Below are 23,744 nucleotides of genomic sequence, written 5' to 3'. Positions count from 1 at the left end.
GCCGACTAGTAGAGCACCAAAGTTGTGTATTCTTGGTTGTGCGACTCGTACATTAGATGACGGTGGATAGTTTGTGAGGTGTATGTACGCTATAAATATCGTATAAATACATAGAACCGACAGTCAATGTCCGTTACTGTCCGTAAAAAGCGAGAACTGGAGCGGAGGTAGAATCTAATATCGCATCTATCCGAAATGGAACTCTACGGCGGATCACTGACGGAAGGGCCTCCGCGAGAACACCTCCACCGACGGCCACGCGGGGAGGTGAGGGGTGGGCGGCACCCACGTGCGGCGCGGGGCCTCCCCGAGGTCGATCGACTCGAAGCTGTCCGTCCGGCGGCGCGAGTTCATGAACGGGGGCACCGCGTTCGCGGCGGCGGCGGCGACAGCAACCCCCGCGAAGAACGGGTCGAGCGTCGGGTCGAGGTGAAACTGGAAGGGCCCCAACCCCAGGCCGAGCGCGACGTGTTGCTCGCGGAAGTTGGGGCTCGCGAGGTGGATGGTCTCCGGGCTCAGGCGCGGGCCCGAGGCCGAGTACCCGCCGCGCGAGTCGGGACGGTCGCCTTCGGGGACGTCGCGGTTGCCCTGTTCAGCCTTGGACTCGACTTCGCAAGAGGGTGCGGGTGCGGGTGCGAGTGCGAGTGCGGGCGCAGGCGCAGGCGAGCGGGGGATCTCGTGCACGGAGCCGTGCGCGGTGATGAACGTGGGGCGGGTGAACGTCTCCGGATCGGGCACCTCGCCGGTTTCCTCGAAGTTGCGGCGGATATGCTCGAGCTCGGCCTCGGTGGTCGCGGGTAGTATCGCAACGCGGGCGGGGAGCCGCTCCTGCAGGTAGTGGATCGGCTGGTGCGCGCACGCTGAGCACTGGCGGTCACCGTTGGGGCCGGTGTCGGAGACGTGCGAGGTAGAGCGTTGGAGCGCGGGCTCGTACGCGTTTGCGTCCGCGTCTTCTTCGTCCTCCTCTACGACGATATCAAGCTCATCGTTCGAGTGCAGCATTTGGACCCAGCGCTCGGTGGCCCGCGAGCGCGGGGATAGGATTGAAGACAAAGGGCGGCTAGAGGAGGGCGGTTGAGACGGTGCGGGGGTGGCGGCGGCGGTAGAAGTGCTGAGAACGAAGATGTCGATGTTGTTAGATGATTGGCGCTTTTTCGCCTCAGTGGGCCTGTGGGCGGGGTGGTGCTTGCGCGAGTGATGAACGGCACGGATGCGGTAGGGTCTGTCAGACTCGCGGACATTTTCCGCATCGCTGTAGTACTCCAAATCCGAATTTTGGATCTTGGGTGGGCTGCGAGACGAGCTTGAGCTCGAGGTTTCCCGGGATTGGGAGTGAAAAACAGAGCTATATCACCAGTGTAATTAGTGACTTGGGATTGTAGAGAAGGATTAATTACTTACGTTGTCCAAGGTAAGGGGTCTTCGACACTGATCTCAGATTCTTCCCCTGAGCTGGGTAGGAAGTCGGAGGAAATAGCGAAATTGTCCTCCGAGGAGTACGAGTCGACAGACCGTCCATCGAGAAATAGGTTGTTGAAACTCTCCTCACTGGATGTGAAGTGCTTTTCGACGGAGTTAGAATGCAGAGTGAGGCCGAGGCCGAGAATGGGTGAAGAGAGAGTGACGTATTGAGTCATGGTCAAGTAATACTGGATGAGATATGAAGTGAAGTTAAGTAAGTTGTTGAGTGGTCGAGTGGGAAGTGAGTGAGTTGTGGGATGATGGTAGGACCTGGTTTTATACTGGAGGCCCGCTCCGCGTTGCTGCGCACCTGAAGCCGGACGTTGACCCTCTCAGAGCAAGACTCCGAGGATGGTGCCGCCTTCCGCGCTGAGAATAGGGCTGGTACATTCTAGAACAGACTTCCGATGCGCGGTTCTATCGCGGGGTTTGCGGATGTGGTGCCCCTCTCCCGTTTTCTGCTAGCCGGATGGTGGGCGCAATTCTGAGCGTGCGGTTGCGTCCTGCGGGCCGTGCGTGCGTGAATGAAGAGGAGGAAGCGCCCGGTGCGCGGAACCAAACGGCGCTTCCGCAGTCTGCCGTGCGGGAAGCTCGTGCCGCCCCTTGCCGCCCGCGCCGGTCCGCTCTACCGCCGGAGAACGCTTACGTAGCGAAGTTATGTTTGCATCGCTTTGTACGCCCATTAGACGCCCGTCGGGTTCAGCGTCTATTCCCTGCTGTGCCCTCGACGTTCGACTCCTACTAGCATGACCCCAGAGTTGAGAAATGGGAGCGCCCGCAAGATCAAACCATGAGAGTCTCGACCATCTCTGTTGCGATAGTCTTCGGATTTCGTACACATATTGGCAGTGTCATAAGAAATCAGTGTGCAAAGTTTCAAAGGAAACTGGTACGTATTGCGCCCCCAGTGGACGACCCGGCCGCGGACCCTAGAGTTGAGAAATTTCGCCGAGGCTTAGTCACGGTGCGGGTCACGCAGCCGACATCAACTCCGCTCGGCTAGGCTGTCAGATACGTCCAGGGATGACAGCATCCTCCCCAACGACAACGTCGGAGACTGAAATTCACTCACGTTCTGTGGCCGAAGTCACGCTTGAACTGACCCAAAGTGCGTTTTCGCCTCCCTCCCACAGATATCGTGCCGGAGAATTCGAATTGGGGCAGCCACGCTTCATCCAATACCCCTCACGCAGCTTCAACCTAAGCGCTGGTCATGGGATCGTAGCCGACGGGTATCAAATCTTCGACTTTTCTCATTTGAGAGATGTTTGCGAAAGATCGTGCTTGTTTCTGCACGGAACGACGTCGTTCTTTTTGAAAACGAAAGTGAGAACATGTTCCTACCAGCGTGTGAATTTTCAACATTATCGGACGAGGGACGAGACCGCCAGACCAGATTTCTCAACACTGGGGGCATTTCTCATCACTGGGGTCGGACTAGTACAGCCCTTTGCAATGAAACGTGGAATCACTCACGCGAGATCATTTGTTTGTCCCGCACAAACAAAGCCTGAAAAGGCAGGCCGGCAACGTGCGGCGTGACATCTCAGTCACAGGCAGAGACTGGACGATGGGGCCCGCACGCTCTCTGGCAGATATCTGCCACTTGCGCTCATGCCATACTTCACCACACCTCTGACTCTTGGTGAATGTCTTTAGGTGGTGATACACACGTGTCACCGGCAGACGCATGAGACCAGCGCCCGTGATCAAGCTAGCGCCAGCAGAGTCATCCCCGACATCCGTGAGCCGTTCCGCCTCCCAAACCTATCGCAACCCGCTTGTAAGTGCAACAGGATCACCGCGGAGGCCTACCTGTCGAGGCGCGACGCACGCGAACTCGCCGCGGTGCCCTCCGGGCGTGGCTTTCGTGGTTTACACCGTGTGCACCTGAGCACCACCACCCGTGGTATGACGCCCTCCTTCTCTCGTGAGCATCCCCCGTAGCTGTCCCCATGCGTTTTCAGATATTATCTGGTCCATTTTCTGTTTCGTTCCTGTTCCTGTAACCACCGCCCTCGCCGCCGTTCTTAGTTCTCCCTGTCTTGGTCGGCAGACTTGCTACCTAGTGCCCACTCATATACACGCTCTCCCGAACCCCTCCTGCTGGTTTCCACGTGTCATGGCTGCATAGTATTCTGTCTCGCAGTAGTATGTGCGCGTATCTTGGCACCAGTACAATCTCTTTTTGTACACGTGCTGTGTGGGTACTACTCCACTTGTCTGGCCTATCCAGCTCACTTCCTCGCCATATCCGCGTGCATAGTGGGCTCAATCCGTCTCCTCTCGGCTTCGCCTGCACCCACAATCGCCCTCGAGTCGTCCTGTTGCGTTCTGTTGCGTTGGATCTTCGCCAGCGCTAGTCTGCGTTCGCGTGGGCGACGCCCGCTGCGTGACTGCGACGTCACGCCGCACGTTGCCGGCCTGCCTTTTCAGGCTTTGTTTGTGCGGGACAAACAAATGATCTCGCGTGAGTGATTCCACGTTTCATTGCAAAGGGCTGTAACCTTCAGACGACACACAACATGCACACAGCTGAAGTACACCTGTATCACGGTGTCCGGAAACCCAGATGTCCCCAGCATGTCTGTGGCGGTTCATTCGCTGCAAATTCGCTGTATCCATTCTCTCGCGCTTAATCCCCGCTATTGTCTCGAGGCCAGGCACGCCTGTACGTAGACAAGCAGGACAATACCTGCCTGTTTTTAGCCCACTTATTCTTCCCTTAAGCGACGACGTATATCAGCTCGCCCGGCGACCCCCACCATGTCCTCTCATCGACTTGCTCGATTTCCTCTCCCCCTCGTCCCGGCTCTTCCCTCTGAGACAGGCTCTCACAGATTGCGACTCTCTAGACCTTCCAAGGCTGGGCCATTCATACGCGAAACTCTTAGCTTCCTCGACTTGCCGTTTTACGAACCGCCATCGCAATTAGAATCCTAGACGTACCCGACGATCGTCATGATTCCCGCTCTCCTCTCACTTGCAGCAGCCTTGCCCTTGGCATCAGCGCATATAGGCAAGTATTATACTTTCTTCTCCTGGTGTTTCACATACTTATCTATATGGACATAGCCCTATTCCACCCTAGCATGTATGGCTTCAACGTCACCAACCCTCATCCGGCCTTCAACTACGATAACCGCCCCGTGGCCCCCCTCACGGACTACACCTTCGACCAGTGGTGGTTCCATGGTCACCTCGACTTCCCACCCAACGAGGGCGACTACTTCGAGCTCCCCGCCGGCAAGCCCGCCACAACCGAGCTCGCGTGCGACAAGGGCGCGACTTCCTTCTTCGCCTCGTCTCCCGGAGGCGATGTCCGCGTTGGCGACAACCCTTGCCCTGGCCCCGGCGGCATCTTCGACCCGACGACCGCGATGCACGCAAGCAACTTCGACGACCTCAAGGGCTGTGCGCTGGCCATCGCGTATGAGAGCGACGTGTCCAAGATTCAGCCTGAAGATTTCACAGTGTTCAGCGTCAACCATACCTGCGTCTGGAATCGCTTCACGGACTTCCAGGTCCCGGAGCGGATGCCCGCTTGCCCGCCAGGCGGATGCCACTGCGCGTTCTTCTGGATCCATGCTGTACGTCTGTCCGACCTCTTGCCTACGGCAAACATCCTAATTTGATTGTTTTCCAGATCGACAGCGGAGGAGAACAGAGTATGTCCCGTACCCCATCTCAGTTAGATTTGCTCACTTACGATCTTATGCGCAGACTACATGAACGGTTTCAAGTGCAATGTTACCGGCTCCACTTCCAATGTTGCCCTCGCTAAGCCGCAAGTACCTCGTCGTTGCGGCGCCGACCCCGAGTATGGTAAGCCCGACGCTGCGCCAGGCAACTGCACCTACGGCGCCAAGCAGCCCTTCTACTGGTTCCAGGCTGAGCGCAACAACGTCAGTTTCTCTGCATTATCCGTGTTTAATTCATGACGCTTATCCATTATCCTGTCCTCCTCAGATGTTCGAAGGGACCTACGCTCCGCCCTTCTACACCGATCTGTACAACTTCAAGGATGGCGCGCAGGTCGACATCTTCCAAGATTCGTACCCTCAAGGTCTTCCCACTCCCAGCGCAAACTCGACTTTCGTCCCTACTCCCAACCTTGACGGGGCAGCCTCTGTGTCTACCACTGCTCGGCAGTCCTCTTACTACGGATCGTACTCGACTGGGTCGTCCTCAGTTGTTAGCTCTACCTTGTCCGCGAGCAGCACCCCATCTTCGAGTGCAGCACCAAGCTCGTCCAGCTCCAGTAGCAACGTTCAATCTTCCTCATCTTTCGGCGGACCGGCCTCGGTTTCAGTGACTGTTTCCACCTCGGTGGTAGTCAGCACTGTGCTAGTCACAGTGACCACCGCTCCTACCGGTGTCTCATCAGCCTTGGCGCAGTCCACCGGTTCCGCCTCCACATCTTCCACCCCTTCCTCGATATTCTCGTCCTTTGTGGCGTCAACCGGAGTCAGCTCTGCATCATCGGCCACCGCGTCTTCCCAGTCAAGCGCCTCCGCCTCCGCCAGCTCCTTCAGCGCAGGCGCAACCATAATCCTCCATGGAATCAATGGGACCTCCACTGCCAGTTCCGCCTCCACGATATCCAACAACATCAACGTACAAACCAGCTCTACGACCTCCCCGGCACGACGAGCCAACCTCCATGTCGTGCAGTCTCGGATAGCCGCACTTGCGGCGCGTGATGCCACCGCTAGCGGGTGAGTCATTTCCGCCATTCGTGACTCCAATCATTTCATTGACTTGGCCTTCCCTTCAGTGCATCCGTCAGCAAGCGTGAGCACCCCTTGCCGAACAGCAGGATGTTCAAGAGGCGTGCGGTTCCGTCCGTTCCCGCGACCGATGCTGCGCAGGAGCAGCAGCCCGTCGTGACGAAAGCCAGTACCGCGCACAAGCAGCACATGAGGGAGTTCAAGACCCGCAGCCGGCTGTGGATGTTTTCTTGAGCTGTGGACCATATCATCCCTGTAGATAACACATTGTATCGTTGGCCCCCGATGTAGCTTTACCTGTAGCCTTCAGCACCGTCATGTTTTATTCGATACCCTTACGCTCCGCCCAACACGCGAATGCGCGTTGCACATCGACTGTGGCGACCTGAGCCACGTACTTGGGGAGAAGTAGAATGGTCTGGGGAAAGACCCGAACGAGGGAGCTGGGTCCGGCTCTCCGGGTCGGGGATATTCCCGAGCCTCGGCGCGCCTCAGTCTCGATCGGACGTCATCTCATAAAACGTTCCCGAGGCCTCGCCCTTGACCCTGCCTCAGCTTGTCTGCAGCCCACCCGCCCGTTCCGTTCCCCGCCGCTGCCAGCAGCATATACCCCGCCGACGCGTCGTCCTCCACGAACCCGTACACCCTCGCCTTCAAGCCCAACACAGAGATCCGTCATGGGGCGTGAGATCATCAACGTCCAGGTGCGCAGCGTGCCTCCGCCCTCCGCGACTTGAGCTTATACTACATCCCTTGCCACTCAAGGCCGGTCAGGTACGTTGGTTCGCGGACGCGCTGCGTGCATGTGGGAAGCTGGAGATTGACGGCGCGTGGTGGCGCGGTGCAGGCTGGAAATCAAGTCGGAGAGAGCTTTTGGCGTATGCTCCTTGCGGAGCACGGCCTTGATGACGAAGGGGTGCGTAAACGCGTCGTTTGCACGTCGGCGGGCGTCGAGCTGATCCATGTCGATGGACGCAGCACTTCCAAGGGAAAGACCCTCTACAAATCGCGAGGGTATGTCCCAGTTGGGATTGCCCCCGCGCGACGTTTGCTGAAGACGGGTTGCGCACCTGATAGGCGAATGTGTTCTTCACCGAGATAGAGCACCCTGGCATCTCGGCCAGCAAGTATGTCCCGCGGAGCGTTCAGATTGATCTGGAGGAGGGTGTGTGCAATCGCGTGAGTGGATTCATTTTCCGAGCATTACTACATACCGACGCGAGGGCGATCTCTCTAGGTCAGATCGGGGCCTTTGGGCCACCTGTATCGCCCCGACACGTTCGTGACGGGGAACAACGGAGCGGGAAACAACTGGGCGAAAGGATGTAAGCCTTTGGGATGAGCTGCGGTTCTGGACCAAATAACGACCATGCCCGGCAGTTTACACGGAGGGCGCGGAGCTCATGGATAACATCTTGGTATGTGGACTAGCCTTTTCTTCTAATGCTGTCACCAACATACCGCCTCCAGGAAGTCGTCCGCCGGCAGGCCGAGAACTGCGACATGCTTCAAGGCTTCCAGATCATCCAGTCTCTTGGGGGTGGGACAGGCTCCGGCCTCGGGTCACTGATACTTTCCAAATTCCGAGAAGTTGTGTGATTCTCTATATGTGTGCTCTGCCCCCTGATGCGCATACTACAGGAATTCCCCGACAGGATGCTCGCCACGTACTCTATCATGCCCTCGCCTAAGGTACGTTCGCGGGACTTTCGAGCCTCCACTGTTGTGCTGAGGAGATTATTAGGTCTCCGAGACGGTTGTCGAGGTATGCTACTTTGATCTTTCTCTAGCTCGCCACGTTTACCTATCTGCTTCAAGCCGTATAATGCTCTTTTGTCGGTCCACCAACTCGTGGAAAACAGCGACATGACGATCTGCATTGACAACGAGGCCCTGTACGACATGACGCAACGAACGCTGAAAGTGAAACAGCCGTCCTTTGACGATCTTAATAGCATCGTGTCGCAAGTCATGTGCGGTGTCACTACGAGCCTCCGCTTCCCCGGCCAGCTGAACGGGTGAGTCTCTTGTTTCGGTCATGTCGGCATAGTGCTGACATCTCGCAGTGATCTCCGCAAGCTTGCGCTGAACCTCATCCCCTTCCCTCGTGTAAGCTCTTCGTCTTTCATCCAGTACGCCTCGGGGATCTCACAGAATCTGTAGCTCCACTTCCTCATGCCCAGCTATGCCCCACTCTTTGACCCCAAGTCGAAGGCATTCCACCGCTGGAACGTCAAGGACTTGACGAACGCGTAAGCAGAGATGGGCGGCCTGGAAATGCCGTCGGAACTGATCTTCTTGCTAGTGTGTTTGACCGTGCTAACCTCTTGACGGCGTGCGACCCTCGCTTTGGGTGAGCTCTGGTACGTGTCGCGCAGGAAGTGTATCACTGACGTCAGTCTCACAGTCGCTACCTTACCGCCGCTACAATCTTCCGAGGCAATATTTCATCCCAAGAAGTAGAGCAGTCTATTCTCGATCTACAGCGGAAGAACGCGTCACAGTTCGTTGAGTGGATCCCTGATAACGTATCAGTGTCTCTTTGCTCTGTTCCGCCCGTGGGACATGCTTCCGCAGCGACTTGCCTTGCAAACTCAACTGCTGTCCAGGAGGTCTTTAAGCGCAACCTTGCTCAGGTATGCGGACGCGAATGTTTATTTTCTAGTCAGTCTGACGTTCGTGTTATATCCCAGTTCTCTGCTATGTACAAGCGTGGTGCTTTCCTGCACTGGTACACAGGCGAGGGCATGGACGCCATGGAGTTCTCGGAAGCCGAGAGCAATACCCAAGATCTCATGTGAGACTACTCCTTGAACCAAGCGGGACTGGTTTAACCTCTTGTTTAGTGCCGAGTACCAGCAGTACCAAGAAGCTCTGGCGGAAGACGAGAATGCGGAGTACGAAGGCGAGGCAGAGGAATAACAGGAGGCTAGGTGATATTTCTACCCTTCTGAGGATCCTCTTCTTTGCGCGCACCATGTTACCCGTATCATGTCTCCGCTTGTACGTTTAAACGCTTTTAGATTGCTAATCCATCAGCTCTACATGGAATCACTCTTCATCGTTGCCTGACTGCGATTATCTTGGCTTCTAGTTTGGTAAGGTAGCCACTGGTCCGTAAGTATGATGCTACAGCACCCTTGATACACATCGCCATGCTGTTGCAGGCCCTTACAGGGTTCCTGGGACGTCGATGTGAGTGTCATAGTTGCTCCATTGGCGCTTATCGGTTACTGACCGGGGTCTAGGTGCTGACACCGAAGTTTTTCCGGAGAGCCAGTGCGCAGGGTCTAGGTGCCAACACCGAGGTTTTCCCGGAGGGCAGGAAGTCTGAAGAAGGTACCCTCGAGGTCAGCTGCATCCAGGCGCGAGGCATCCAGAAGGCAACTCAAAAGCCCAGTCACCTTATCGTGATATGTTTTCGTCGTGCTCCGGTGAGCAACGGCTCCCTGCATGAGAATTTTAGCAGCGGCGACGATGCCCCCATGATCCTCTGCGCCTGCTGCAGGGGTAGTCGTGTGACGGCACTAACTGCACCGCGTGTGAGATAATACGGATCCTGACTTCGGTGGGCACAGATTCGGAATCCATCTGGCGTCGGAAGGCGCACAATGGGCTGCGGGCGCGCGGGGTGCGCGGGTGTGCGCGCAGACTTATAAGCGAGGGAGGGCGAGAGCCCAGCGGGCCTCCACACCGCACAACGGCTGCGCGCTCACTTTCTCTGCCCCTCACGAACGCAGCCCACAATGGCACAACCGCCCCAGTTTGGTCCGTGTCCCCCACGCATGGCGGACCTCAAGAAGGAGATCGCGGCAAGCTACCCCGACTTCGAGGCGGGCGTCACAAGGGCGTGGGGCGAGATCCTCGTCGAGCTCGAGAAGACCACGAAGGAGATCGCAAGCCAGGGGTCGCAGGTTTGTCTACGGCCGCATGCTCTGACACACGCGTGAAATGTTGGCTCACGTCGACGTTGCGCAGGGCGTGCCCGAGGTTGGCTTCGGCGAACTGGGCAACCTGACGCCCGAGCGCGTCGCGGAAATCCGGCGCAAGGGCTGCGTTGTCATCCACGACGTCGTGAACGACGAGGAGGCGAGGACGTGGCAGGCGTGGCTTCGCGACTACGTTTCGAAGAACCCGGTCGATGGTGAGTCCCTGCGATGCTTTGCACCATAAAAGCTCGTCTGATCCGATGCAGGTATGCCTGAGGCCGACAAGCAGTTCTTCCAGCTCTAGTGGGTATACCCGCCGTGCTTACTGGTGGATGTCGGCGCTCACCTCAGTCTTATCCCCATTTCAGCTGGACAAAGGCGCAGATCCGCGCACGCTCGCATCCGAACGTGCTCAGTGTGGCGACGTGGCTGAACACCATGTACCACCCCAAGACGGAGCAGAAGCTGGACGACGTCGACCTCAACACGCCGCTCATGTACGCCGACCGCTTCCGGATCCGGCACCCCGGCGTGCAGTGGGACGCGCACCCGCCCCACGTCGACGGTACGTCCACCTCGCGCCCTCCCTCCTCTTTCGACCAACTCAGCACGCGAAACAGGCGGCGGCATCGAGCGCTGGGAGGACAAGTTCTTCCGTGGCTGCTTCGAGGACATCCTCACCGGAAACTGGCGCGCGCACGACCCATACGACCTCGAGAACCGGATCCACGCCCGGAGCTCGCTCTACAAGCGCCCGAATCAGGTGAGCCCAGTGTTTGCGCTGGAGCCGCACGGGTTTCATGCGCGCTCTCCGGGCGCTGAATGTTGACCGAGGGCTCGAAGGCGACCGTGTTCCGGACGTACCAGGGCTGGCTCGCGCTGAGCGAGACTGCGCCGGGCGAGGGCACGCTGCAGGTGTTCCCGAACGTGATGCTCTCGAACGCGTACATAATCATCCGCCCGTTCTTCACGCCCAAGGAGGGGTGCAGCGCGGAGTCGTACGACCCGGCGGACTGGAAGTTCGGTGAGTGGCTGCTGCTTGTGTTCTACGAATGGCCGGGATACCGACGAGATACCGATCCGCGGCGCACCAGACCTCGAGGACCCCGAGTTCCACGGGATCTACTCGTTCGAGAAGGCGTTCATCGGCCCGCGCCCGGACACGAAGACGCACCCGCACCTGAAGCTCGACGAGACGATGGTGTCCGTGCCGAAGGTGTACCCGGGCGACATGGTCTTCTGGCACTGCGTTCGTGTCCCACCGTCTCGTCGCATTGACCTCAGCTGACCGCACAGACGTTCAGGACGTTATCCATGCCGTCGAGAAGGAGCACGCAGGCAAGGAGGACTCGACGGTCATGTACATCCCCGCGATGCCGCACACTGCCATCAACGCGGCGTACGTCCAGAAGCAGAAGGAGAGCTTCCTCACTGGCGTTGCGCCCCCGGACTTCCCGAGGAACAAGGGCGAGGGCGACTGCATCGGGGTGGGCAAGGAAGACGATATTCAAGACCCTGTGGGCAAGCGCGCGATGGGTTTTGCGATCTCGGTCGCTTGATAGATGCGCCGTTGTAGAGGTCTTTCGCGCGCGTACGTAGACAGACATGTGAGCTGGGGGTTACGGGTGATGTATTGTCTAATGTACAACAGTTCTTGGCGTTCACTTCTTCGGTGCACCGCAGACCCGCCAGCACGTCACCAGCGCAGGTAAGGGAGGAACTTCCCACTGTATGAGGGAGACATTAGTTGTTGGACGCACACGGGCACGCGGATACGCACTCGAACGTGAGAACGACACGGTCTCCCTTGGGATCCGGCTTCTTGTCGACGGAGACCTTGCAGTCAATCATGGACATGATGCCGTCACCGAACTTCTCGTGGATGAGGGCCTTGATAGGTGTGCCGTAAACGAGAACACCCTTGGTAGCATAAGTTTGTTAGTATTTCTGCTCTACACTGATACGATTCACGAGAAGACTCACCTCGAAGAGACGGTAGAGCAGAGGGTCCTGAGGCGGCACGGGGCCGAGGCCGCGGCGCGGGAACCAGTTCTCACCCATCTCAGAAAGCAAACTGTGCTCCGGGATGTCCAAAAGCTCGCTCAGCTTGAGCAGTTCTTCCTGAGTGGCTTTTGCCTGGACGATGCGAGTGATAAGAGGGATGCTTTGAAAAGGATGTTGAGATACTGACCTGGCCGTAGAAGAGCGCTGCGACCCATGCTTCATCGTGATTGATGACCTCACCGATCTGGGCGAAGGTCATACCTATGATTCGTAATCATTAGCCTCCTTGGACCAATATTGAGGCAAGCGAGACAAGCGTACCCTTTTTGGCCTTTCCTTCCAAAAGCTGGACACAGACCGATGGGAGGTCGGGAAATGGCTCGCTGGTGGCGTTGATCTTCGACATGACTGGGATGAATGAAGGCAACGGTGAAGGAGGCAGATGATGAGAAACTGGCAGAGGGCGGTGAGAGATCTTGGGTTTATATACCTCCCATGTGACGCTCAAGCCGTTCACATTATCCGCGCTACGGGAATGCAGGTACCCGCGCACACGTGAGTCGGGCGGGAAACCCCTATGTACGTGAGGGAACACAGAGCGGACGTGCACGGGAGGGGTGGGAAGCATGCGGACAGGCGGGAGAGAGGCCCGACGTCGACTGCGGGCCCCGGACATCCCCTAGCTCCCGCAGAGGCAGACTCACGGGGAAGGCTGACACATCTACGGGTCCTCCGCCCGGCCGTAAAGCTTGCAGGCCCTCCGTACACTCCCGCTCATTGACTCGATGGCTGGTCGGTGAAACGCACAGAAGAGTGGTGGTATGAAATTGCAATAGTCGGAAACAATACAGCAGCTACCAACAGCGTCAGGTCCTCTATTCCTGGAACACGAGCCTTGCGTAAAAGCATAGAACTTACCATGTTCCGAATGTAACTCCAGAACGCGTCTAAGACAGCCCGATCGGACCCGGGGCACGCGATGAGTTGCTCGTTCCGTCTTGCTCCGGGGGAACAGGTTTCCAGACACCCTTAGTAGCGTGCATAACCTCATACAATTGACCCAGTTGCTCGCCGGACATCTGTGCAGTGCGTACCACGTCAGAAAGGCCGGGAAGCTTACACTGACTGGTGGGGTAGTACCTTCTCGAGAGTAGTGGGGTCGAGCGGCTTGCCTTTGAACGCCTTGGCTCCGTCCGGACCCGCGGGTAATTGGTCAAGGTACACCTTCCACTGCGACAGAAAACCGATGATGTGTACTTTGTTGTCGGTCGTCCTGTGTCTCCGGAACTCTACCGGTGTCCAACGTGTCAGAGGAGTGCGGGTGGGCGAGGACAACCAAGGCACTGACCAGCCTTCACATAGTCGTCCCCGAGGGAGCGCATCTCGTAAGGAAGGTGTCTGTGAGCGCGAAGTAACCTACGGTACAGTCTGCAGGCGCATAAAATCAGACAGCGGTACATATAAGGCATGGACGGTACGCACGGCAGCGGGGGTAGGAGCATGGCACTCGCTTCTCGCAAGTTTAGAGGCTGCTTTGAGACAGACTCTGCAAGGCGTACTGCACTGGTTCGCAACATCTTGATGGGATGTAAAAGGAATTAAGCTCGTGTATGCGCCTGCGGGACCAGCGGAAGAACCGAGGGGAACGAGGCCAACACGGTGCAGAAGGTCGGCCAGAGGAAGACTGGGCGCTCGCTGTGTTCCCTGTTTACTCCTCAACCACGCCCTCACGCACACAGCTGTTGCCCAACTCGATCATCTGCCAGCGACATCTTGCGATTCTTGAGCCTTAACTCAGCTGACCAGCGATCTCATTGCTCGAAATGTCGAAGGCGGAACCCACGCGGGCACAGCTGTCGTCGAGGTTGTCCTACCAGGCCAAGGTGCCCGCCTTCCTGGCACGAATGAAGGGACTGGGAGGCGGCGGGCGAGGTGATGATAAATACGACGACGACGAGTTCGAGGACGACGGTTCTGGACGCCCTCCGATTCCCCGCCGACCGGCCATCCCGACACGCCCAGACGACGAGCAGGGGAGTGCGGACGAAGACGACGGGGACGAGACGCCACAGATTGTGGTTCTGAAGGAAGGGAAGCATCTCTCGCGGCGGGAGGTCGAGAATGAGAAGCGTAAAGGTGTGTCTGCGTCTGACATACGTTCTGGATGCCGACTGAGGCGGGGACTCTGGCTTTCAGCCAAGGGATTGCCTCCGCTGCCTGAACACGATGAAAAGGACGAGAAGACCAAGGAAGAAAAGCCGAAGCAGAAGGATGCGACCAACGCTATAACGCAGGGCCTGTCATTCTCTTCTGGAGGTGCGAAGGGCAAGGGCACCAAACGCAAAGCGGTGGGCGATGGGCGTGATGAAGCGGTCAAACCAGAATCCTCGAAGGGTGGCAAGAAGAAGTCAAAGAAGCAGGACAAGAAACTACTCTCGTTTGACGAAGACGCATGAAAAGCGGATGACCGGGGTTCCTGCTAGTCACAGGCAGAACTCAAGTCGCATCTACGTGAGTACAGAACACAGCTACATCGAACAAAGTCGATCCCCCCTTCCCCCAACAGGGTAGATTTTTGGCCTCGCACCGCGTACTGTCATCCATACTCGGCGCTATGCCCCCCGCCCCTTCGACTCATTCCCAGCCATGTTTGTGCAACAGAGGCTTGGACTGGGATGCCGCCGGGATATGGCGATCCCCGTTTTCGAGACTTTTCATTGACTGGTTCGAGGTAAGCCCGTTCCTCACCCTCCCACACCCGTCTGTCTCTGACGATCAGCAGGGCCTGACTTGAACAACCCGAAGTCTATCTTGAAGGGCCTTGTGCGGATTTATCAAAGCTTTGGCGTGAGGACACACGGGCTCCTCTGGACGTTCATCGACCTCATCGCGTCGTACATCGACACCCTCCCCGGGAACGAAGACCGTGACGATGAACATCCTGCCAGTGTATATCTAGGTAGATACACTATTACTCCGTCATCACTTCTTCATTCCGAGCCTCCTAGCCGTCCGTTTTAGGCATCGATTTTGCGTATGCATTGCACGGGTCGATACGAACCTTAGGCGGTCAACGGGTTCGCTGGCCGTCCACGCGGGGTCCTCTCTTGTGGCCTCCCCCTGCCCGTTTGGCACTCACCTATCCAATGTTTGTGTCGTCGTCACCCCCTTGTGCCCAAGTAGGCATAATGTAAATTATTGCTTACGCATATACTCACATTCCCTTCGTTTTGCTCGCGCAGAACACTAGATATCTCGCTGCTTTGAGCAGCCGTAGTCTCAAGTATCCTGGCTTGCTGACTACTCGGATAACACCCTCTTCACGGGCGACTGTGCCCGCCACCGTCTCTCTGCAGGATGAAGCTTCGCAGCTCTCATATGCTCGGCCTATCCGTCACAGTGCATTTTGACCCTTGCTGTCCGATGACTAGTCTGTTAGGGTTAAGTGGAGCTGACATCGCAATGGAGACGGTGTTCGTATGGCGGAAACTACTGGAACACGGCGTTCAAAGAGAGCCATAAAGGCCCAAACCACGACGAACGCCAGTGAGACGCAATGTATTACCTGCTCTCTAAAGCTCTTGCCTCATACATCCCACCAGCAATGTTCTCCTTCACCCTCGTTGCCGCAGCCCTTGTGGCCTACGCCCACGCCAACCCCATCGACGCCTCCGCCTCGGACGCCTCCGCCTCGGAATTGACGGCCGCAGCCTCCTTCCCGAGGCTCGACTTCACCTCCTCCCTCGCGCCCCTCCCCACGAGCGCGGAAAACGGCACGCTCCCCTCGGACTCCTTCCAGGGCCCGTCCACCGACCTCGGGGAGCCGATCTTCCCCCCGACGCTGCTCGTCTGCCTGTCGTTGAACTGCGCGAACTGCGTGTTGTACGACCTGCTGGCGACCCCCGTGAACATATGCCTCCGCACGATCCCGTTCGTGAGCGTGGGGATCGCCCAGCCGAGCAACGAGGGCCTGCCGTTCGGGGTGTTCGTGGGCCCGTCGGGGTGCCACAGCTTCGTGAAGATCCCAGCCGTGAACACGTGCCTCAACGTGATCAGCGGGGGGCCGTTCAGCGACTTCGCGCTCGTAACGTGAGCGCGCGGTGAGTGTGTTTCGGATGGGGCAAACGGTCGTGATGGCTGACTCTGTTGATTGAGCAGCCCCTTTCTGCGAGGTCCAACGGCCGACGGCGGAAACGGCGATCGTGAAAGAGAAGAACGGAGTGGACATGGAAGAGGCGAAAGGACTTGTTGTGTACACTGTGCTTCAGCTTGCTGGGGGTTCGCAACGTGTACTACATCGCGAGATCTGAGTGATATAATGGGAGCACATAGACCGAGTATAGGTCGATGTGACAGTCCAGAAAGTCCGATAGGTCCTTCGCTAACTCTCCGTGCAGGTCCGTCGGCGAGTCGCGAACAAGTGTGACACCAATGACCAGAAGAACCTCCAGTGGATCCAGGTAATATGCGAATGCGCAGGCGCATAGGGTTGTCACGTTATGCATGGCGTCACCTCAACGGCCTCGTCTTTGCCCTCACCTTCGTATCTCAAGCATCTAGCCCGCGCCAATGCGCACGACCGTGTCTATTTCCTCGTCATCATCCACCTCGCGCGCTGCGCGTTCACTGGGTCTACCTCTCTTCGCGTTCGCCCTCCTCGCGGCGCGTCGATTTTCTTTCTCTTTTCTCGACTCGCGGAGCTGTACGCTCACGCTCTCACGATCTCTCGCCCTCACCTATGTTCACTCTGTACAATAGAGTTGGCGTCATATCAGCGGTCGGCAGGAAGAAGCTCTCGGAGACGCATGATTCGCGTTGGTCACGGCGGGATGCTGTTCGGTGACAGTCTCTCTCTGCACGCTACCAAGAGGTCTTCAATTACGCCGTACTTAATACCCTGTTCTCCACGGAAGGTCCGTCGCCGACGGGACTGCGTGATCACTAGGCGATCACATGAAGCGCCCGAAGTGCCCAGGCGTCTAACATGGCGGAGGCAAACCCGAGGGCGTGGCTGCCCAGTCCACGACGCCGATTCTTGGTGCAGGAGCGTAGCGGGCGACGGCGCGCGGCCCTGCCCAGCTTGGACACTGGGAGGACCAGTAGGCATCGGGGAGGTACCCACGAATCGGGACGGTCCGGAGATGCCCCGACCCCGCGCGTGCTGCAGAATCGCATCCGTCCTTGGCAGCGTCGTGTGTTCAGGCGAGGTTGGTGGCGATATGGGAGATCATGCAGTGATGCGTCAGCGTCCTGATCTTTGAAAGGAGTACTTGTTAAGTACAGAGCCGTATACAAACCATGATGCACTCATTGCGGAACTCACCCTTCCATGGTGTACCGCCGCGGTCATCCTATACCCGCTTAAGTAATGCGCTCGCGTTCGGTCCCGATCCGCATTATGAAGAGCATATATTGCATCATGATCATAAGTCGAAACACCGCATATGTCGTGGCGACAAGGATAGATAGCGTGCGAGCACGATTCTGAGTGGGTTTCACGTCAGCCCGCGCGAGACAGAAAGGCAGCTGGGCTGACGCACGTTCTCCCGCCCCTCTTATACATCCGCTTGCGCTGTTATGGGTTCGTGTCCAGGCGGTCGAATGGAGAGAATCGACGGCGTGTGCGGAGTTCCCGTTCGGTGTCGGTGCTGAGAATGCCCGCCGAGGGGGCGCGGGAGGATGACAGCTGGCACAGACTCCGGCGTTGGTGCCCTCCCACTCCGCCACTCGGATGCTCCGCGCCCGGCGGGGGGCTGGTAGTAACACCGCAGACGGGCTGAGAGCGACACGTCCGCACCGTCCCACGCGGGCGCGGACAGTGTCTAACGGGTTGCGGTCGAGTTGCCAAGGGCCCACCGATTCGCGCGCGCGCGGAGTGGGCCCAGATAACCTCAGATAACTTGCTTGCATTGGGGGCTGGCCAGTCGGCGGGCGGAGGGAGGGGGCGTGGACAGGGATGGGCGCCTGATCGCGGCGGCGGGCCAATGGGGGGCGCGGTTATCTGATATGAGCGCGGAACGTGGGTATCTGATAAGATTTTCCACGAGCCGTAGGGGCGGGGCGGGGCTCGAGCTGGAGCGTGTCTCTCTCTCCTGCCCGCGCCAGCCGTGTGCTGGGCAGCGTTCCTTATAACGCCCCCTCCTGCCTTGTCCGGGAGAGATCGCGTCTGACCTCTCCCCGCTTACTCTACCGTGACCTCCGTAATACGTACCGCGCCATGGCCCTCTCCTACGCCCTCGGCACACCTTCTGGCACGAACACCATGAAGACCGTCGCCATCCTCGGTGGAAGCTACGGCGGGGCCCGCGCTGCCACTCTCCTGGCCCAGGGCCTCCCGCACGGCTGGCGCGTCGTTCTCGTCGACCGCAACTCGCACATCAACCATCTTTACGTCCTGCCCCGGTACGCCGTCCTCCCCGGACATGAGCACAAGGCCTTCATCCCCTACAACAACGTCTTCCTACCCCCGCGCACCGGCTCCACCCCCGGCCCCCTCGTTCATCCCGCATACACGGACCCCGCACGCTCGGTGCTGCTACACGCATCCGTGACGTCGCTCGCGACGCACACCCTCACCCTTGACCGTGCGTTCCCGGAGCACGGCGTTTCCGAGGCCGACCGGACGCTCCACTTTGACTACCTCATCTACGCCCTCGGCTCGCACCTTCCCTCGCCCATCAACCTCTGGGACCCTGCCGCGGGGGATGTGGAACGGGCGGAGGTACTCGACGTCGCGCGCGGCACGAAGGGGGGCGGGGTCGCCTTCCTCAAACAGTTCCAACGCCGCGTCTCGCGCGCGGCTTCCGTCCTGGTTGTTGGTGGGGGTGCTCTTGGTATCCGTGAGTACTCCTCCCTTCCTCTCGCGCAATATCCCCGCATTCCCCCCTGCCCTCCGCTGCGGTCTCTGCGTTGGTGAACCGCCACATACGCGCTGCCGTGTGGTGGCTCGATCGCGCGCAGTGTCCGTGTCCTAGCGCCCGCGGCTAGTAGATTGCCCGGGGGCAGGTCGTGCGCATATATGCGTACCATGACACTGAGACTCAGTTGAGGCTGCTGCAGTGGCTGTCGTGGAGGCTGGCTGGAGTCCTGGGCCACCGCACATTTTTCCGGCCGCGCGGACGTCATCATAGGTGTGGGGGTGGGTCACTGTCGTCATACCTGGCTGGCCGGATCTCTACCACGCATTTCCTGGGATGCTAACTGCGCCTGGTCCCCTCTAGAATTCGCCTCGGACATTGCGGAGATCTATCCAGCTACCAATGTCACCTTGCTGCACTCTCGTCACCGCCTCCTACCGAGGTTTGACGAGGCGATGCACAGCGAGAGTAAGTACGGTCCTTTCTCGTGCAACAAGTTGTACTAAGGAATGAACAGTCGTCTCTAGCCTCTCGGCTCTGAACGTTTGCACCATCCTCGGCGACCGCCTCGACCTCGCCTCGCTCGCCGACAACAAGCACAGCAATGGCGAGCGCGTCGTCCGCACACAGAGCGGACGCGAAGTACAGGCCGAGCTGGTGGTAAGTGCCCTCGCCGGTATGCTCACCTCCATCCCCATGCTCATCCCCGTGCGATTGTAGTTGCTCTGCACCGGCCAGACCCCCAACACGTGGCTCCTCCGCGACGCCTTCCCTCAATCTGTCGTCGCCGATGGTCCCGACAAGGGCCTCGCACGCGTCCGGCGCACGCTCCAGCTCGCGGAGCCCGTCCCCGAGTCCGGACTCCCGACCGCTGTCCCCGACCTCTCCACACTCTCCCTCGCAACGGCCTCCACCTCTGCCGGACCCTCGTCGGCAGAGGTCTCCCCCGCCGACGTTCCGTCAACCGCCACGTCCGAGCCCGCGACCGCCGACGATGCCTCCGAGACCTCGTCACAAGCAGAGGAGGCGCAGCTCGAGGTCGTCGAGGACGCGAGGACCCGCATCGCCGCGTCGCACATCTTTGCGATCGGGGACGCGGCGGACGCGTTCGGCGCGGTGAACGCGGGGCACAATGCGTTTTTCCAGGGCGAGGTCGCGGCGCGGAACGTCATCCGGCTGATCAAGCAGGCCGAGCGCAAGCAGAAGGCTGAGCCGGAGGTTGCGTCGAGGGAAGATGCCGAATCGATCGGGCAGGACGGGGAGGGTGAGAAGGAGGAGGCCGAGGCGAACGAGGAGAAGACGGAGGAGGAGGACCTCGAGCTGGAGAAGTACACCCCGGGCGCGCCGGCGATCAAGGTGTCCCTCGGTCTGGTGAGTCTTTTCTCCTCTCCACTCGTGCCTTCGTTCGGTACACGATCCCTCCCCGTCGGATTCCGACCTGTCCTACTGCTCTTCCGCGTCCTTCACTCGCGTGCGTTGTGCTGACTGTGCACCCTTCCTCAGACGAAGTCGGTCTACCAGTACCAGGGCGTCATCGGCACGCGCGATGAGGAACAGGACGACCTCGACATTCACATTATGTGGCGCTACTTTGGGTATGAGGTCGAGCGCGGCGACCTCGACACGGACCGTCCGGACGAAGAGATCCCAGGCGCGGTGCCACGACTGGTGTATACGACGAAGGAGGTCACGGTGTGAGTTCGTGGTTGTACTTTGCAGATCGGAGGGATCGGAGCGTAGACTTGTTCGGTTGGGACGTTGGTCCTTTTGTAGCTCCGAAGCTGTAGAATCGACTGCTTGCGTTTTTATCTCCTGATTGTGTTGGCGATTCCCACTTCACGCTGAGTGACATGCGTACAGTCTTGTCTAGACGAGCCCATCACTTCGCCCCGCACGAGAAGGATCTGTCGCTGCGGGAGGTCGAGAACGAGAAGTGTAAAGCGGTGCGTCTGCGTCTGACATGCGTGCGGCTACAGTCGTGTCTATGTGAGCACAGAATACAGCTGTGTCTGATACAGTTCATCTACGGGCCGTCTTTACGTTTCCCCTCCCACATAGACCGTCCACGTCCGACTACACTGGCACCACGGCAGAAACCAGAAGAGCAATCAGCACGCTCACAAGACCCGTGTCGGCAAACCGCCCCTGCAGTGCTCCACTCGTGGCTCCGGTGGGAGTCGTCTGAGCACCAGCAGACACCGACGGACCAGCGCGCGGGGTCGAGGTGGCAGCAGCAGCAGCCGACTCCGACCCGGACGAGACCGCCGCGGTCGCGGTCGACACGAACGCCGCCCACGCGCTCCGCGTCGCCGCCGGGACCGTCGACGTCCCCTGCGTGGCCGACGACCCGAAGAAGATCGCGTCGCCCCCAGGGAGCACCGCGCCCGCGAGCGCCGCGTCCTCCCCGCCGACGACGCGCCCGTCCGCCTCCAGCGTCCCGTTCCTGTTCTCCCCGAGCACGAACTCGCGCAGGAAGACGAGCGCCTGGGCGGGCCGCCACATCGGCACGAGGTGGCCCGCGCCCTGGAAGAGCACGTACGCGAGCCCGCGCTCCTGGTGCACGACGCCGGCGAACGCGCCCGCGTCGTCGAACCACGGCGTCGCGGGCGCGCGGGCGAAGCCCTGCGCGCCGCCGAAGGTCGTGTTCTGGATGACGGCCTCGGTGCCGCGGTGCTGGACGAGCGAGTCGTCGTTGCCGGAGTAGAAGACGATCGAGACGTTCGCGGCGGAGGCGTTCGCGGCGAGGGCGGAGAGGAAGGCGACCGGCTCGACGGACGGGTCGCCGTACTGGTTCCCGGCGGAGTGGTTGTGCGTGGAGCCGAAGGGGTAGTTGAAGTTCCGGAGCCAGTCCTTGGACGTCGGCGCGTGCAGCGCCGCGCGGCCGGCGGCGGAGTTGAAGAACGCGGACGCGTTCTTGAACGGCTCGGGGTTCGTGCCGTCCGGGACGTCGTAGACGTCGAATCCACCGTTTGCTGCGGCGCGTGTCCTATCAGCCAGCGTGCCCGCTCGCCGCCGAAGGGAACGCAAGGCCACTCACACCACGGGAACGTGAAGTTGAGCGCGTAGTCCTCCAGCTCGTCGAGGAGGAAGCAGCCGTAGAAGGGATCGATCGTCCCGTTTGCGCGTCCAGACAGATCGCGCTTCCACTGCGCACGCGCCGCCTCCTGCGCTGCCGGGCGCACCAAGTCCCTCTTCTCGAGCGCGGCGGCCCTCCGGAGGATGCGGGTGCGTGTCTCCACGGACTTCGCGAGCGCAGACTCGGCGGTCGGCCGGACGAGGTCCAGCGTTGGGAAGTGTCCGCCCTCTTGTGGGTACGTGAAATTCAGATCGAACCCACAGAGGTGTGTCCTGCAGTGGCTGCGTCAGCGGTGACTACGTTGTGGTCCCGCAGGTCGGGACTCACTGCTCGCGGAAGAAGTTGAAGACGTCTTCATCATATCCGATGAGCGCCGGGTAAGTCTCGATGACGTTGAGCTGTGGATGGATGTGGTCAGCGCGAGCGGGGTTCCGGTACTACAAGAACCTGACAACCGACCACAGGAACGTGCTCCACAAGCGCCTGGGATCCGAGCGAACCGTCGCCGATAGCAATCTTGCGGAGGTTGACCGGTGGGTTTGAAGTTTGGAAGATGTGTTTCGTGATGTATGGCTGAACGAGCGGAGTTAGAGCTGAGACGAGGACATGGTGCGAAGCAACCATACGATGTACGTTCCGGCGTAGCTTTCACCGGTTAGGAACAGAGGACGCGAGGCAAGACTCGGGAAGATTTTGACAAGGTTCGAGAGGAAGCCAATCTACAAGGAAATCTGGGTTTGTGGGGGTCAGTCAGCAGCGAACGGCTCACTCACGAAGTCTTCTCCCATCTGGTCCTCGTCAGGAACTGGGGAAAGGGTCAAGACCCTGACTATAACTGCGATGTTTGCACGTACTGTACCCCGTTGAGTCGGACGTTGAGAAGCCAGTGCCTGTAGGCGAAAAGGCAATTGAAGTCGGTTCATGCCCTATATTCGTTGCTAACGGCGTTACTTACCGACAGGTTGATCGATCCAGATCGTGTCCGCCAAAGTATTCCAGCTGAAGTTGTTGTGAACCCACGATCCGTCTGCTTGAACGTGAATGGGACCGTTCTAGCCGACGTGTCAGTATGCCGCATGGCAATCAGTAGCAGCTGAACTGCTTACCTCGGTAGTGAGAGCGATCATTCCAGAGGACCCTGGGCTGGTACTCAGTCAGCTACATGCATTCAAGCCGTGAGTCAGTATCACTTACCCCCCCTGTAGCCATATAATCCACGGGTCTGTGTTGTTTTGGCTCGCGGGGGCGGTCAGCGAGCCATTGGCGCCCACTTTCTCAAACGCCCAGAAGAAGAGCGTGTTGTTGGGATGTCCCGCTCGGTTCACATTAATGTTTCCCGCGAAGCTACGTGGGAGGCTGCCGGTGATATTGGGAAGCTTTTCGGTGACTTCCAAATCTAATTGCGGAGGCGGCGTGAGCGGAGCCTGCAAACATGAAGAGGCAAATGAGACTTGCAATCTTGCCACTTTGTACTGAAGTCGCCCTCCGGCTGTCCAGGCCAGGCATGCGGGAACGAGTTCGGAATGCTCTGGGACAGGACGGTGGAGCAGAGTCCGAGCACACAGAGCGATAGCAAGACGGCATGGACGAGCATGGTGGCGGTCGTTGCCTCGAAGTCGAGGCACTCCCAAGCAGTATGACTTCGTGGCATATATAGCAGCTGAACTCTCGGGAGCTGAGAACGGCG

At 59.0% G+C, this 23,744-nt stretch overlaps 10 protein-coding genes across 10 annotated transcripts; 6 read left to right on the top strand and 4 right to left on the bottom strand.

Moving 5' to 3' along the window:
• Positions 1-213: 213 nt before the first annotated feature.
• BXZ73DRAFT_73392 (uncharacterized protein) lies at positions 214-1,637 on the bottom strand (the record flags this gene model as incomplete). The annotated part of the gene is made up of 2 exons (XM_048021892.1): positions 214-1,345; positions 1,402-1,637. 2 exons carry the CDS (start codon positions 1,635-1,637, stop codon positions 214-216), a joined length of 1,368 nt encoding a protein of 455 aa, XP_047883198.1.
• A 2,889-nt stretch (positions 1,638-4,526) lies between these two features.
• BXZ73DRAFT_39010 (uncharacterized protein) lies at positions 4,527-5,619 on the top strand (the record flags this gene model as incomplete). Its single annotated transcript, XM_048018297.1, has 4 exons — positions 4,527-5,051; positions 5,108-5,129; positions 5,185-5,366; positions 5,431-5,619. Coding segments are annotated over 4 exons (918 nt in total), but the record flags the coding sequence as incomplete, so codon positions are not given.
• Positions 5,620-6,868: 1,249 nt separating this feature from the next.
• BXZ73DRAFT_38098 (beta-tubulin 2) lies at positions 6,869-9,113 on the top strand (the record flags this gene model as incomplete). The annotated part of the gene is made up of 16 exons (XM_048018122.1): positions 6,869-6,904; positions 7,039-7,107; positions 7,170-7,205; positions 7,269-7,370; positions 7,429-7,516; positions 7,572-7,609; positions 7,662-7,781; positions 7,833-7,883; positions 7,936-7,956; positions 8,010-8,209; positions 8,258-8,300; positions 8,355-8,443; positions 8,497-8,544; positions 8,599-8,827; positions 8,885-8,988; positions 9,038-9,113. The coding sequence occupies 16 exons, from the start codon at positions 6,869-6,871 to the stop codon at positions 9,111-9,113; spliced, it is 1,350 nt and encodes a 449-aa protein (XP_047883196.1).
• Positions 9,114-9,937: 824 nt separating this feature from the next.
• Positions 9,938-11,679, top strand: BXZ73DRAFT_86740 (uncharacterized protein; the record flags this gene model as incomplete). Its single annotated transcript, XM_048024295.1, has 8 exons — positions 9,938-10,105; positions 10,170-10,335; positions 10,387-10,423; positions 10,489-10,685; positions 10,741-10,883; positions 10,964-11,144; positions 11,215-11,369; positions 11,425-11,679. The coding sequence occupies 8 exons, from the start codon at positions 9,938-9,940 to the stop codon at positions 11,677-11,679; spliced, it is 1,302 nt and encodes a 433-aa protein (XP_047883195.1).
• A 137-nt stretch (positions 11,680-11,816) lies between these two features.
• BXZ73DRAFT_37985 (Cyanase) lies at positions 11,817-12,530 on the bottom strand (the record flags this gene model as incomplete). The annotated part of the gene is made up of 5 exons (XM_048018104.1): positions 11,817-11,847; positions 11,901-12,040; positions 12,104-12,256; positions 12,312-12,385; positions 12,446-12,530. 5 exons carry the CDS (start codon positions 12,528-12,530, stop codon positions 11,817-11,819), a joined length of 483 nt encoding a protein of 160 aa, XP_047883194.1.
• A 541-nt stretch (positions 12,531-13,071) lies between these two features.
• Positions 13,072-13,701, bottom strand: BXZ73DRAFT_38005 (ACN9-domain-containing protein; the record flags this gene model as incomplete). The annotated part of the gene is made up of 4 exons (XM_048018108.1): positions 13,072-13,203; positions 13,265-13,413; positions 13,473-13,552; positions 13,607-13,701. The coding sequence occupies 4 exons, from the start codon at positions 13,699-13,701 to the stop codon at positions 13,072-13,074; spliced, it is 456 nt and encodes a 151-aa protein (XP_047883193.1).
• Positions 13,702-13,947: 246 nt separating this feature from the next.
• BXZ73DRAFT_73387 (uncharacterized protein) lies at positions 13,948-14,580 on the top strand (the record flags this gene model as incomplete). Its single annotated transcript, XM_048021891.1, has 2 exons — positions 13,948-14,260; positions 14,321-14,580. 2 exons carry the CDS (start codon positions 13,948-13,950, stop codon positions 14,578-14,580), a joined length of 573 nt encoding a protein of 190 aa, XP_047883192.1.
• Positions 14,581-15,728: 1,148 nt separating this feature from the next.
• On the top strand, positions 15,729-16,217 carry BXZ73DRAFT_96192 (uncharacterized protein; the record flags this gene model as incomplete). Its single annotated transcript, XM_048027005.1, has 1 exon — positions 15,729-16,217. One exon carries the CDS (start codon positions 15,729-15,731, stop codon positions 16,215-16,217), a length of 489 nt encoding a protein of 162 aa, XP_047883191.1.
• Positions 16,218-18,386: 2,169 nt separating this feature from the next.
• Positions 18,387-20,679, top strand: BXZ73DRAFT_37936 (iron uptake cluster protein; the record flags this gene model as incomplete). Its single annotated transcript, XM_048018100.1, has 7 exons — positions 18,387-18,963; positions 19,345-19,449; positions 19,499-19,641; positions 19,702-19,854; positions 20,020-20,199; positions 20,293-20,352; positions 20,485-20,679. The coding sequence occupies 7 exons, from the start codon at positions 18,387-18,389 to the stop codon at positions 20,677-20,679; spliced, it is 1,413 nt and encodes a 470-aa protein (XP_047883190.1).
• Positions 20,680-21,054: 375 nt separating this feature from the next.
• BXZ73DRAFT_86736 (alpha/beta-hydrolase) lies at positions 21,055-23,651 on the bottom strand (the record flags this gene model as incomplete). The annotated part of the gene is made up of 12 exons (XM_048024294.1): positions 21,055-21,162; positions 21,244-21,953; positions 22,019-22,329; positions 22,385-22,455; positions 22,517-22,630; positions 22,684-22,776; positions 22,831-22,862; positions 22,912-22,947; positions 23,013-23,109; positions 23,164-23,200; positions 23,252-23,453; positions 23,531-23,651. 12 exons carry the CDS (start codon positions 23,649-23,651, stop codon positions 21,055-21,057), a joined length of 1,932 nt encoding a protein of 643 aa, XP_047883189.1.
• Positions 23,652-23,744: the final 93 nt, after the last annotated feature.

This window comes from Epithele typhae (assembly GCF_022376455.1).
Source record: "Epithele typhae strain CBS 203.58 chromosome Unknown BXZ73scaffold_2, whole genome shotgun sequence".
NCBI classification, from domain to species: domain Eukaryota; kingdom Fungi; phylum Basidiomycota; class Agaricomycetes; order Polyporales; family Epitheliaceae; genus Epithele; species Epithele typhae.
The sequence above is the reverse complement of the archived record's forward strand: the minus strand, read 5'-3'. Positions and strand labels throughout refer to the sequence as shown.